The sequence below is a fragment of the Thermobia domestica genome, chromosome 17 (genome assembly GCF_964235325.1).
Source record: "Thermobia domestica chromosome 17, izTheDome1.hap1.1, whole genome shotgun sequence".
Classification (NCBI taxonomy): domain Eukaryota; kingdom Metazoa; phylum Arthropoda; class Insecta; order Zygentoma; family Lepismatidae; genus Thermobia; species Thermobia domestica.
Window position 1 is genome coordinate 109,122,839 of NC_137470.1, and position 15,846 is coordinate 109,138,684.

The 15,846-nt window shown below is 35.6% G+C and overlaps 1 protein-coding gene across 8 annotated transcripts in view; it reads right to left on the reverse strand.

Moving 5' to 3' along the window:
• Positions 1–15,846, reverse strand: part of RalGPS (Ral GEF with PH domain and SH3 binding motif) — a 385,336-nt gene that overhangs the window by 34,713 nt on the left and 334,777 nt on the right. For 7 of the 8 annotated variants that reach the window (XM_081744128.1, XM_081744133.1, XM_081744127.1 and 4 more), the window contains 2 exons: positions 8,372–8,590; positions 6,117–6,185 (listed from right to left, as the gene is read on the reverse strand). In XM_081744128.1, the coding sequence (XP_081600254.1) occupies positions 6,117–6,185; positions 8,372–8,590 (288 nt within the window). The remainder of the gene's footprint in view (positions 1–6,116; positions 6,186–8,371; positions 8,591–15,846) is intronic. The other variant, XM_081744134.1, reaches the window with a different exon arrangement.

Sequence of the window (15,846 nt, forward strand, 5' to 3'; positions counted from 1 at the left end):
ACCAATCAACACGGGAAGATTTAAAGGGGCTCTAAATTGTTTAAAAAAAAACTAAATCGAGAACTTCAATGGACCGTTTGTCTTCTTCGCGGAAATGAACTACCGCTTCGTTACTTAATATGACATCTCAACGGGGGAGCATCGGGTCCAAAATGTTTAATTTAAAAATATTTGTCTGTATATTATTGATTATGAAATTTAGATGCGTATAGTGGTTAGTATCTTATTACTCAAGTCAACAGCTAAACAATATTTTGGTAGTATATTAAAGAAAGGAATTCAATGTATATGTTTATTACAAGGATATCTAAATCATTATTACAAATGTGCAGACGTAATATTCTCCCCGCCGGGGAGCCATGTTTAATTTAAAAATATTTGTCTGTATATTATTGATTATGAAATTTAGATGCGTATAGTGGTTAGTATCTTATTACTCAAGTCAACAGCTAAACAATATTTTGGTAGTATATTAAAGAAAGGAATTCAATGTATATGTTTATTACAAGGATATCTAAATCATTATTACAAATGTGCAGACGTAATATTATCAAACACTAAGTATTAAAATGAGCTCAAAAGGTCTGCAGAACATTACAATAGTATTCATTAATAAATGATAAATTCTTAGCTTTAAGAGCTGTTATACTTGAGGCCATGGCAGGAGACTGCCTGAAGAAATTACTTCTTCAAAGAGACATGAATTATTCAAAAGGTAAAGAACTTACTCTTAACGTTAGGAGGTCTCTCTCTCAGCTCGATGTTGACCATCATCGTCGAAGCTTCAAAGTCCAATTCTAAGTCGCAAGATGACGGAGTAGCGAAGACAAAGTATGACGAAGATTGAGAATAAAAGAGATAAATGGTTCTAAAATTTTAAGCTTTTATACTAGTCTGAGAGAGTGAGTATGTGACAAACAACTTGTACGTAAGCAGTCCTTGTAACTTATTTTCGTTGTGGGTTTTTCTTTAAAAGTTGTTTGTCTTATGACGTCTAACGTTATTTTTTCGTATAACACTGATGAAATGTTCTTAATTGTACACTCATATACAAAAGTTTCGTTTTTAACATTTCAATAATTAATTAAACATAACAAAAAGAACTTTCGGGACCTATCCGAAGCAAGCTCGACAAGTGCGAGGAAGCGCCCTTGGTAAAATACCAAGCAATAAATCTTGACTGGTTGGATGAATTCGCAAAAGTTGAAGACCTCAGTGCGGACCAACAATATTTACTAGCAATCTGCAGAGCAATTCACTCAGGATACTGTTCTTCAAACTTGGCGAACAAGAAACCCAGTCCAATGGTCCAGTCACGTTGGCTCAACAAGGCATGTAGCGTTCTTCGTTTGTACATTAGCACAGCGAGAGCTTGCAAGGCATTCATGTGTTTTGTACAATATATGTCATGGTGTATCCCCGGGTCTGGTTTGCCATCCAGCAAAAGCCATCATGCTGTGAAGGACCGCGGGCGGCATTTATGGAATTTGGAAATCTAGCCCAATTTCTACCCACGGAATCTAAGCAGATAGTATTCTCTGTATTTTCCAATAATACGCAGTTCTTAAAAATAAATTTAGACGCGGACGATTACTACGACATGGTGGAGTGGATGACCTTGTCCCCAGCAGAACCTCCGCTCACCAAGATGCTCTCCGACGACGAGATTGAAGAAAATATTTACTCAGTTGCAATGCTCAGAGAAGAAATAACTACGTTACCGTATCACACCCGAGCAGTAGAGCGAATGGTGGGTTTGGTGACGCAAGCTTCTCAATCCGTGTGTGACCCGGCTGGTTGTAATAGATTCATACGCTGTGCTTTGGTTTCTAGCAAGGGGATACCAACACTCGGATCGAGAAAAAGACTATGCCATCTAGAAAAGTAAAGCAAATAAGTGAGGACGCAAGCAAGTAATTCCATGGCAGAAAATTAGACAGGGCTTAACTAAAAGTGGGTGGAACTCGAAGTACTGTCACTTCCTCCTGGTGAGTTCTGGGTTATTTTGGATAAAGAATAAATGATCGCGAATGTTGATAATGAATTGCATTACATAAAAAGATAAGTACATATATAAATAAATAAGTAAATAAACTATTCTTAGGTTAAACAAAAACAAATCAATTTTTTGTACACACAAATAAAAAATACGCAATCTTCTTGCCTTAAGCGTTGAAATTTGGCAAATTTAAGCGAACAACTGCACTGCGAAGAACTAAGTGAGCTTTGGGAAGGTGAATTAGGTATAGCCAAGCTGCCCCTAAGGCTGAATCTTAATTTAAAAAAAAAAAAAAAAAAAAGTTTTACACAGCCAAAAACATGAAATATTGTAGCGTGTAGTGCGAGTTGCATACATTTTTCATAAAGCCTCAAAGCGGCTCATGAAGGCGTTGACTAAAAATTCTGAAAACAATCTCGCACACTTTGTCCACTAAAAGACACCCTTTAACCGCTTCGCCGAATCGATTTTCGAAAAAAGTTGAAATTTGCCCCCCCCTCCCCAAATAGTATTATATATATATATATATCGTCGGCGGCAATTCAAAACCTGCTATGTGCATTTTGCAGGAGAAGCGAAAAACAGTATCCTGGTTAGCTTTTTGGCTTTATAAAAGTGATGTTATAAGTAATATTTGATGCTGCACGTAACTGGTACCTTCTCAAGTAACTTGAGAAGGTACCAGTTACGTGCAGCATCAAATATTACTTATAACATCACTTTTATAAAGCCAAAAAGCTAACCAGGATACTGTTTTTCGCTTCTCCTGCAAAATGCACATAGCAGGTTTTGAATTGCCGCCGACGATATATATATCCCTCTCCCACTTCTAAGCTGCACCGTCAAAGTGAAATAAGAACCATCCCAAGACCCTAACTTCATCTATGTTGAAAATATAGTCGAGACGGATGAGTGCTTCAAGAGTTATTAAGTCAGTCACTTCCATTTTCAACGAACTTAAAAAGTTCGTTATTGAATTCTCTATGTCTATGTGCGTGTGTATGTCTGTCTGTCTTCTTTCTGTCTGTTATTTGCGAATTTTTTTTCAATTTCGAGCCCTCAATTCGATAAGAGCATCAAAAACTATCTGACAAAGTGATGGAATTTTTCGCGTCACTCTTACCGTTTCCGAGATATTGGCCAAAAATAGTTCTGATTTCGGGAGATTTAAGGACATATATCTCGGGAACCGTAAGTCATAAAGACATGATACTTTGCGAATTTTTGGGAGAAACAGAAAGAAAAAGGTGCGGATAAAAAATATTTACTTTTATATTATCTTTTATTTTTATTATCTTTATATTTTATAAGGCACAGGTAGGAACAATTACAATTATCCTTCCCGCTCCATCTCTCCATTCTTTTAAGGTTCGTTCTGGAATGATCTTGCAGCATTTTCAACTGGTTATTTATATGGATTATTTTAGCTTGGCACAGATTTAGGAATTTTTTATAGTTACTAGATTAATTATTTTCTTCTTTTAAGCGCTTTTTTGTAGTTAATACTGTTTTTCTTCTTTAAAACAAAAAAAAAAAAAAAAAAAGTTTTTATAAATATAACGAAAAATTGAACCGTCAACTTTACCTTCCGCTTTGTCTTGAAAATGAGAGTAGATTTTTGTCCAAAATATATCAACATTCTGTATTACATGTTGGTTTTGCAAGTTGACCAAGAAACTTTATTTGACTTTTTTTTCTTTTTTAATTCTTACAATAAACTACATTACTCTTATCAATACAGTTAAAATAATAGAAATTCAGCGTATTAAAAAAAAAAAAAAAAAAAAACAAACGAAATCTGTGTCAAATCTAGATTTGCTTACATTTGTACGCTGTTAACAAAGTTTTAAATATTTGCCAATGACTTCTAAAGGCACACGTTTCCATAAACATAATTAACAACAATTACTAAGCTTCTCTTCTTAGTTAAACGAAAACAAGCAATTCCCTTCTGAAGGTGTAAAAAGCTGTGTAGCAACTACCTACCAGTTAAAAGAACTTAACATATTTTTAAATATAAATTCAGAAACATTAACTTTATTTTCACAGTATTGCAGAACACTTAAACTGTCATTTCAAATGAATAATTAACCAATTACATGTAACTCTCTACGTAAACGCCACTGTTGGCACTGTATATATCCCCATAGTAATTGTTTCTAATTGTAAAAATTTTATTACATCATGTACTAACGAAGACACTGAAAGAAACCACGATGAAACAAAAATCAAGTAATATTTTTTAAGATATGAGCAATTTACGGAGATTTCTTATCGCTTACTATGTGAGCAAGGCTCCGATGTTTTATCTACATGCAACACGGCAGATTACAAGAACGGTAAGAGTTACGAACAAACTAATTTTAGAAACCACGATTAACCCTGATATGTTCAATTTAAGTAATACAGGATGAGTCAAAAGTTCCCTACCACCCCTTATAAAACAAAAGTGAATGTAGATAACCAAACTGGTAATTATAGGGACACGTTAGGCTGAGGGAGAACCTTTATGGTGCGCGTCACGTGAATAGCCGTCGTCTTGAATCTCGCTCAAAAGTTTAAATAGGAAGAAGGCCATGTGATATATATGAAACAGGACTATAATTTTACGAGAAACTTAATGGTGTAATCAGATTTAAAGTAACTCTAATAACTCTGAAGTTATAATCAAATGAAACTGAAATTTCTCCCTCATTTCCAGGTGCTTAGCCAAAGCTGATCCCATAGAGTTGAGTTGAGTTGATTTTGAGTTTAACGTCCCGTTCAGCAGCGAGACTATATGAGACGTGGACCTACTGATTAACGTGGAATCCGAATCACATGAGCTCCCGCGGGGAATCGAACCCGGGTCTCCCACGCCAAAGGCCTGATCCCATCGAGATCGTCAAGATGTAGAGCAGAAGAAGTGTCGTGTTGTAGTTCGTAATTTCAATGAAAGGCATCCTCAATATGCTTCAGTTTCGCACGCCGTAGTGGCACAGTTACTGCCAAGTTCGAAGAAACAGGTACAGTCGAGGACAGATAACGACTAAGTAAGCCCGGAACTGCCACTGACGAAGGCACAACTACGGCAGTGCTCGCATCATTTGTCGAGTCTCCAAAGCGCAGCACAAGCCGATTATCACTAGGATGCCATGTCAGCCAAAAATTTCATTTGCAGGGTGTTACAGACGCATAAGTGACATCCTTACAAGTTACTGCTGCAACAACATGTTTCTTCTGAGGATGACTCAGATCGAAAAGTGCAATTTTGGGACTGGGCAGTGGTATAATTGGAACAGGGCCTAAATTTGAAATGTAAATTTCACACCGGTGAAGCAAATTTTTATGTTACAGGGGCGGTAAACAAAATTTAATGTAATGAGTTAGTTTGCAATCCAAGATCAAGTCCTATTAACGAAAACATGAATTTCTAATTATTACGTTTTCACCCAATACTAGTGCATATATACACAATATAATGCTAAGTATTCATTACAGCTCGAACTCATTACATTAATAACACCTTCTGACTACAGCAAAACAATAAATTATTAAAACTAAAATAAAATGATATTTTCAACAATTTAACGTAGTCTTCCTCAGACACTCAATCCTGTCTCAGTGTCTGAAGAAGACAACGTTAGGTTGCTGAAACTCGAACATTTATTTTAGTTTTAAAAAATGACTGTATTGCTCTGATCAGAAAGTGTTAGTTACACAATATATAATTCCGGAAAGAACAAATTGGATCACTAATCTGACAGGGAAGGGAGTTATGGTTCCTCACTCTACCTCTGAGATTCAAGCAGAGCTTTTTTTTTTTTTTTTTTTTTTCGTGAACTGATTATGACTCAAAGCGGTAACTATACATTACTTAAGAATTCAGACTTTAAAATGTAAGAAGCCGGATATAATATAGTTTAATTGCATCCGACGAATCCTAGAAACAATCTATATATTTCATTTAATTTTGTTTTGTCTAATAGTAATTGCAGCGTTAGTAACTTTATCGGCGTCTGGTGAACTATTAGTTATGAATCCTCCATCACATGCACCCTGTTAAAGCTGAGTATTTACAAGGGAATGAGTAATCTGATTTCTACCGCCACCCAAAACAAGTTAACTTAAAGCTTACTCGGAATTACACCTTCTGATTATGTTGTGCATGAAATTACTCAAGCAAGGCCATTTCCGTTTGTCACTTCTGAAATAAAGGAGTTTATTTGTAGTAAAAAAGTCTACTTAACACTAAGTACTTAAGTTACTTTAATTCATAGGTTTAATTAGTTATTATATTATCGTTAAACGGAATTTACAGCACAATAACCCTTACTGGCAATATACATGCGTCACAAACTTAACACAAATGAAACGGACTTAAATTCAAGTTCTAAAACCTTTTCCACATGCCTTTATTGTTTTATAAGGAACTCAGAAAAAATTGTTTACACGACCAAACTGAACTCACTACATGAAGTTGATTTCTTGCTGATTGGTATTGTATTATACTCAAAGCAAGTATAACAGATACCATTTTAAATGTTTGAACTAGTGGTGGGCACAAAAGTCGGTTTTTCGGTTTCCGGTTTTTGAAAATTTTCAAAAAAATTTCCGCTGGTTTCAGTTTTTTCAAAAACGGCATTGTAACATGCGTCGAGAACACACATGAAAGAAGCTCAAAAACATGTGTAAATTCTCATACGAAGGAAGTGCAAACCGAAACCGATATGCTTAAAAACCAATATGTTTAAAAACAAAACTGCTTTTGTTGTAAACACATCCGGTTTTCGGAGAACGAAACTCTACTCTGGTGAGAAACCGAACGGATTTTTTGAGAAAACCGTAACCGGTTTCGGAGAAAAACCGGACCGATTTTGGAGAAAAATGAAATGTTTTTACGGATTTCAGTTTTTCTAGAAACCGGTTTCCGCTTTAAAAAAAAAAGTTTTGCCCATCCCTAGTTTGAACCTACGGATGAAACAGCAATACATAAAATTTTGAGTTATTGCAATATCGTACAAACGAAGAAATCAGGTGGATATCTTGCATACCATTTACGGCTCAATGTAACAATTTCTTGTGGGTGAGCTCAATTTGGTGATTTAGTAAACCCTAAATAAAATTAAGAACTGAACTAAACCAAACTACATGAGTGTTAAATTACATACCAGAAAGCAAGCGGATTAATTAATTGTACTTTCTTTCTTTAATTAATTAGGTCCTACAGATACTGTAAAGAATTATTAATAAAATTTAAAAAGCAATACAGGAAAAGTAATACACTGTTCAACTCCCAAGCTGAGATAAATATCTACTGAAATACTGGAAAACAACAATACCAACAAACCATTATGATACAGGGAACTTTAAGGTGGAAAAAATCGTGTTTTGTTCTTATATTATATAAAATAACTTACAATTACAGAAGTAATGAGCAAATGATTCTACTCTTTATAAAATTAATATAATATTCCTTGGCCAGATCAATGTTTCCCATGTTTTCTTGTGAGTTACTTACAGAGACCGAGAAGTAAATATTGTTTAATCCACACTTAAGGTTAGAGCAAACGTGTAGCCACCTGCAGAAACACAGAAGAATGGAGAGACTGCTGGTAATCCCCCACGTAACAATATTGTAGTATGACATTTTAAAAATCACCTTCAAAAATTATTCTACAAAACAAATTATCTTGGTTTTCTCACAACCAACTCTGATCTTCTTTAATTTTTTAGAGGAAGAAGTTTGGATTGACTGCGCCCAAGTGGTGCATGGGCACTTCTGGTTAGATATATATCAAAATCTGTATTCAAGTAATTCCCTCTCATGCCTAAAGTTCGTAAATATCTTATTAGGAACACAATCGGTTAGTACAGGTAAAGCTAATGCTACAAAACCTAGTAGTAATACTACATACAATAGTCCATCTTTAAGACCGGCGCAACCACTATTTCAAGCTGATCATTCATTAGATGGAGGTGTTTTCAGACTCGTACTTAGAGCTACTACAGATGGTTTTGGATATGATCATCAATCTGTGTCTCTACAGGTTGTAGACGCTATAACACTGAAAGATTTCAAATACTAGTATGTCTTAATTTCAATTGCTCAACTCCAAATTATCACGTGTCGCGTCTTTAGTATTATCCGGAAATTTTGGAGAACTTACAGTTCTAGAATTTATTAATGAATCTGAATTTTCGATGTTTCTTCAGGATTGGTCACAATATGAACGAACTAAGGTTGCTGTTTACTCCTTACTTTTGCAAACACACTAAATATTTACAAGATTTGGCTTAAACCCAGAATATAATGCACACTAAATACTAGATTTTGTATAGGCTAATAAGATAACCTGCTACCTGCGAAAACAATTTTAAAAAGCTACTTACTTATGCCTCGTGAGAAGTTTCTTGTCTTCCGCGACCTCACAGCTCTCCAGCTTTTCCGTTGGTTGCTCTGGAGGTGGTGGTATCTGTGCTCGAGGCTCTTCAATCACAGAGTCATCTAACAGATGCCGAGGCATATCGAGTGATGCTTGGTTAACTGCACGCAAAGAGCCTTTGCTGCAGTTATCTGCGCCTCCCATCATGTGAGTAGGCTTGAAAATACTTGGTGGAATACGAAATATTAAGTTAAAATTGGACCTTATAGTACAACGCACATTTAGACTGACTTATCATTTCCAAATACGTTTCACGCATGTTAATATAAAATACATATATATTCAAAGTGAAGAAAAGATACAAATAACTTGTTTTAACTTTCAAAAACATTTTTTAAATATTTTCATAACAGAGAGAAATGAGAAAGGAAGGCACAAGAAAAGTTAATTTACCGTTATTTATGGCATGCGACCATGCGTAAGAAGTATATCTTCTTATGGTATTTGCAATAATTAATGTGAAGTTCCAATCTTTTTTAATTCAACTACATAATCATTTTTGGCATTAACCAAATACTTTGCTAACAATACTCTTGCTATCACGTACGTAATAAACACTCATTCTTCTTTTACTGCGTTAAAAGAACTGTCTTTTACCGCATGGACAAGTGGAAATTAAATGCTAATGGAACATTATATTTAATCGAGCTGAACAAACTACGCAGTTATGCATTTGATTTGAGTTTCGTTTAGCTACGTCAATTTTGCGGATCTCGAATTTTAAGTGTCCAAATTTTTCACCATTATATTGGACGTTGTTCTCAAGGTTTCTAAGTAAAAGCGTCTGTGGTGAATCTTAACCTTGGGAAATAGTAACTTTAGAACATTTTCATTTGCTTAACATCGGAATCTGCATCAAACTGTGCAACAGTTCACCTCTGATCAATTAAGCTGTAAGTAGTAAATAATAATGCTAGATGGCAGAACTATGAATGCTTTGATATGGTTTTGCACCTCATCATCTAACGACAAAAGTAAAAAATACATGTAAGTTTGCCAGTGAACAATTACCCATTAAGTTCTAAGTGAAGTTCGAGGTTAGATTCATTCTTCGCATTATACGTAGAACAGACTCAGAAAACGTTTGCTAATAGGACGTTTTGCGAAACTAGTTTTTGTAGAAAGTGAGAAGTTTGGATAATTCAAACATTTAACAGGGAGCACTAATTCTAAGATAATAGAAGGCCTTTGTTGTGGTGCACAAGCGGCACACCACAGCAAAGGCCTTCTATTATCTTAGAATTAGTGAATAACTGTATCTGGTGAAGTGGCCCATCACAGGAATGGCCTTCTTACCACAGACAGTTATTTACTGATTCTAAGATAATAGAAGGCCTTTGCTGTGGTGCGCAAGCTATTATCTTAGAATTAGCAAATAACTGTCTCTGGTAAGAAGGCCTTTCCTGTGGTGAGCCACCTTACCAGAGACAGTTATTCACTAATTCTAAGATAACAGATGGTGCACCACAGGAAAGACCTTCTTACCGGAGATAGTTATTTTGTAATCGGAGTTAACTGGACGGTTACTAATTTCATTGGGCTCGCTAGTCTCGATGGGGCTCCTGCTTGCTCGAATCAGACCCTGACCCGCTACCACTTGTGCTCACGTGGACTCGATATGATTAAGCCCGAAAGTCAGGTACGCGGTTTCGGACATTTCTGCTTCTTATTAGTTGCATTAGCTTACCAAACATAAGCCTTTTCAATGATTCGGTTATCAGTAAGACATTCGCTTATACAAAAGACTGATTCTACTCAATTTTCCAGATTCTGAATGTAAACCAGTTTACTTATGCCCAAAAGTAGTTACTTTTGAAACTACATTACAATTTCACTAACTTACACTAGCAGCAAAAGTGGATACCCTGTCTATATAGTATGCTCTAGGGGACGCGGTGGCTCAGTGGTAGAGCGTTCACCTCCGGTGCTTGGGGTCCCTGGTTCGACCCCAGCTCGCTTTGTGGACTTTGTGGTGGACAAACACCGCGCTCGTGCGTTTTCTCGGGGTTCTTCCGTTTCCTCCCACTTTCTTCATTCCACCATTTCATCCATATCTCATCATCACCGTCTCCTTTAGCATAACCGACGTAACTGTGGGACGTAAAAGCTTAAGATTTCATTTAATTTCATACGTATGTTCTGTCAATAATTGCACAATAAATGGGCCAAATTTATCAGTTTCAGGTAATTAATACAGAACTACGTACTCCCTACGTCTCAAAACATTGGTTTGACCTATGTAATCAGTTAGTAGCACACGAATGTACTGAATATGCATTTTTGACGGTGACTGTACAACAAAACGTGACTTGCCAGACTGTCTCGTGTTCTTCCATAACGAGTAAAACAAAAACCCCCTTATCACGAATACTACAGCGTGTTCAAAAAGTTACAAAAACCTTACTGGGAATCTAGAACTTGTTCCTGTTTCGTTATAGGTGCTGAATAACTGAGCAGCCGTGGGCTATACGCAGAACAGCATATATTCATCGTGGCAAAATACGCCGACACCAGCAATTATGCTTGGACCCAGAGGACCTACACAGGGAAGTACGGAATAGATGCTCCAAACAAATCCTCCAAGTGGCTGTACGACAAGTTGGAGCAGACAGGTAGTGTAGTGGACGCAATGTTGAATTCAGACTTTTGTACGAGGGGATCAATAAAAATTTAAGGGGTACATTTAGAAAAAACACTTCCGGACCAAGGCCATTTTAACTCAAAATTTTTCAAAGAATTTCCTTAATTCCACTAGGCGAACGCCGGAATGCATAAAAAGTACAAACCACAGAAACCTCTCTTTAAAAACTAGTGTGGAAAACCCTCAACATTACACCTCCATCTGACACACAATTATAGTCATACGTCCTGCAAATAAATTCAGAAAAATAAACACACTGCTGAACGAACAAGACTGCACTTATTTAATAAAAACATATTTACTCGTGACTTTTCGATCTGATGAGGATCTTAGCTAGAAGATTGAAAAGTCACGTGTAAATGTGTTTTTATTAAATAAGTGCAGTCTTGTTCAGCACTGTGTTTATTTTGCACCTCTATACAAGAGACTCTTTTTCGACTTTTTGCCTTCGTCTCTTGCTCCCAACAGTGCAAGAAGGCTTCTAAAACAGCAAGTCTCGAAACCTACGCAATACACATATGAAAAATGAGTCAGGAGGATGAAGGCTAACGCGGGATTATACGAGAAAGTGGTTTGTTAATTAGAACAATTAGGTTGGGCAAAAAAAAATCTTTAAAAAACACAAATATTTTTGCTTTTAAGACTCTGATTTAAAAAAAAACAGAAGAAACAAATACTTCAATGCATGTGTATATATATTCCTGGGGGGATGCATATATATTCTGGGAAGGGTTCAGCCTCCGTTGAACATGCCAGAATTCAACACTAAGTGGACGCACCGAGAAGCAGTCGACCAAGGTTGTGCACGGAACATGTGATTGATGTGCACGCTACATATGTTCTGAGTTAAAACAGACTTTCGAGCCAATCCGGGCTCTATTGGCAGTTCGCACACGCTCTTGTGCAAGTGTTTGAAATTGTACCCCTATAAAGTTAAGGCAGTCCAGCAACCGCCAAAATTCTCGTGTGTGAAGCAATGACAACCAACACGTGCTGTACGATTTGCCTCTGCGTACGCAGAAAACTAGCAATTGGTGTTCCAAATAGCGTATTCACTTTCAGCATTTGCAGAAAATGTAGTAGTAAGAAGAAATGTTTTCCCATAAGGCTGCGTAATTTTCTGAACACCCTGTAGATAGATAAATTCAGAGCTGAAACATCGTACCAGTGTTAAAATTGAAAATAACACACTACATTAAGATTTATCTTTCCTTACACCAACTATTCTCATCCTTCCTTTAATTTTTTTAAAAGTATCAATGAAACTGTTAAATCAAAATAGTTCCTCCCTTATGATGAAAACTATTTGATTTTCTTTAACTGCGTATTATATAATTATATTTTTCACACGTTTTCGGATCTTTGAAATGAAACTTGACAGATTACAACAAGGAAACAGCACAAAACCATTTTGGAGATTGGTTGAAGTAACATTTTCAATACTCATTATAGTACCAACAAGTAGTTTTTAAGTCCCTGCACACAGCAACGTAGAAGAATGAGCGAATTACGCAAGCAAATACCTTAAGTTTCCTGGAAAAGAGAAGATGAAAATCGTAAATGATAAAGTATGTTTCTACAGTGTGTAATACAAACAGTACATTTTGTTTGTTAATGCACTTACATCAAGCACATGCCACTGTTATTCTCATGTCCAACTGTTTCAAGTACGGATACGGTTAAATTCAGATTTGCAGCATGCAATCTACTCCAGGCCTACTAATGCTTTGTTATGTAAGGTGCTTTAGTCTTCAAAATGAGAACACTTGGTAACACTTTGATGATAGTTAAGTGGATGGTTTTACTCATAATTATTGGCTACAGAAATTTATATACAGATATCAAAGTGGGTGACTGCAATGTTTTCACGGCATTGCATCACTACTAAGCTGAAGTTATATTTCGCTTAAGGTGAGTTCCATACCCTTTGGGATGATAAATAACCTTCTCCATAAGAAAATATGTCAATTTGCAATCCAGAATACAGCGTGTACATTTATACTGTTGTGTACAATTATGTACTGGTGTTCTGTGAAGTTTTCAGGAAACTTTGCAGATAGATTTTCCGCAAGACTAAATTACGGAGTTACTTGGTTGATATGATTATGTAAAGTACTCCTGAAACTGTTGTCCTAATGAGTTACAAAGTACTACTTAATAAAGTTCCAGTTTATATTAGGTAATATATTTAGGTAAAATAAATCCAAACGAGACCGCGAAAACACTTTTTAAGTATTCATGAACTTCTGCCTATCTGCCTTAGTATTTATGTAAGTTGGAATATTCACTTTTGGATCTCTTCCACAAATTACTAAAATATGACTAATACGCTAGCTTAGGTTTATCTTATACATTACCTGCTTTTACTGTATTTTCGTGTCATTCCTTGTTCATGGACGGCAATTTAGCTTTCGCTCATATTTTATACCTTAGAAGATTATGGAAGATCATATCTCTTGAATAAAATATTTATTTTTTAGATGTCAATCACAACACGATGTTTAGTATTCAAAGTAGTTTATGATCAGTAACAATGTTTTAGTACTTGTTAGATTGATTGCTTTCTTCTGACGGTACTCAACGGCACCAAGGACCATCATCATCTTTCTGAAGTTTTTTTTTTTTTTTATGACATTTCTCTAGTAGCTATTTTTCATTTTAATTATCATAAAATGAACTTTTCAATGTAAATTCATTTGAAAACTAGAACAAGATTTTATTATACGCGTTTGAAAAGTAATATAATTAATAGATTGCACCACTTGTATACATTTTGACACTTGCCTTCGCAGACAAGTAATGTAATTAATAGACGACAGCACTTCTATTTATTTTGATACCTGCTTTCGCAGACAATCAGAACACGAAAAGTAATACTGTATAATAGATGGCAGCAATTGTATACATTTTGATGCCTGCCTTCGCAGACAATCGGAACACGCAGAACAACATATTTATGATGAGTAGTGAGACCTTGTTTTCCAGAAAGAAAGCATTCGTTGTATTATTTGTTGTGTACCTGGGAGTCGAGAGAGAAAACTGCTGCACAGTAAAGAGTTACACTGCTTAGAAGATGTATATTAATGAAAGTAATATGTTAAACTAAGCTGGATTTTATTTCTAAGTTTAAGGCTACAATCCTGGTTAGTCTCAGAATGATCCTAATAGTGAATAAATATGTCTTGAAATCAATTATCAATTTGAAGGCTTGTATAACAAATTGTGCGTTTGGCCTACCATTACTTTAATGAAAGCAATTATTCCCTAGTTTGCATTAAACACAAAGAAAACTACTTTTCTATGTTATTTCAACAACAGAGTTTCTGTTCTTGAAGACTAATGTTGAACGAGCTCCTTGTTCTATTTACGTAATGCTTGTATTCAAGATTCCAAATAATTGAACTACTTTCTTATGGGGTAGATCTTATAGCTTCCCAAAAGAATTGGAGAAACCCTTAACCATATTTTGGAAGAATATTTCTACATTACATTAATAACGAGAGGTGCTGAACTTAAAAATAAAGAAAATCATAAGAATGGATAATCATTATCGTAAACCCATTTGCTGCTCTTTAACGTACGACGATAGGTGATACTGAGTTCCTAAACTGATTTAAAACAAGATAATCACTGATCGGTCGTAATTCTTAATAATATATCAAAGGGACTAATAACATTTCTGGACCTGAATTCAAACGCCAATACATTCGACTATTCACAATTTTTTACCCTTATTACTACAGCTAAACAGTACGATAAAATACGTAGTATAACTTAATACGAGTTACGAAATCCACGCGAATTTCATTAGTAGAATAGCCCAAAAGATGGTTTATAACCAGGTGGCGTATCGTCAGCATGTCAGCTCTCATCGTAGTTTCTATATTTGTAGATTCTCAAACGCCTCACTGTGCTGGAACAATAACTAAACTTGCATATACTTTGAGACATTAATCATCACAGTTAACAGTTACTTTCTTGTTCTTTCTCTAACCATAACATTGTCTGTGTGACGCGTTAGTGATAACGACGGAGTTCAGGAACGTTTTCACTGAACATAACATTTAGCAATTTATGAAACCACAGGTTGAAAAGCAGACCTCTGATTGATATTGAAATCTCGATCATACTGCTGCCGCCAACTCAAAAAAGTCAGAGTTTCAAAGAGTATGCTTCACGTAAGTTTCCACCAACTTAATTATAATTGGCAAAAAATATCTTGTTGAAAGAATAACAAACCAACATGAACAATGATCTTCTCATGTATCTTTTTCGATCAAAAGATCCAATATATTTCAATGAAAGCTTTTCTTGTGCGCCTTATATCTGGACAACTACATACAGTGTAGCCAAACCCAAACTATTACTTAACTCAGTATGATGTGCTTATTCCGTAGAAAACATGAAAACTATTTAGGAGCCGTTCAAAAATTGTGTAGCCCTTGATCCAAAGACTAATTATTGGCCTAGATCTCAATATTTTGCTTCATTTTTGGTTTCCCTAGAATTCTTGTTTAGTCTATATTTCAAGTGCTTCCGGCGAGAGCACTTTCCGTCAGGGCTTAATTTCGCCGGGATGAAGACTCTTAAAATACTGCTAATTTTACAGTAATTATGTGATATCTTCAAATAGATAAAAGATAATTGAAATATGGAACAAGAGCGCCCTAGACAATATTATTTTGCGTGAGGTACCGTTATCACAAGTCACCTAGTGGCTTTCCGTTTTCATCTGTTTAGAAACGCGAAAATAAATGTCGATTTTCAAAATGGCTCGAAAT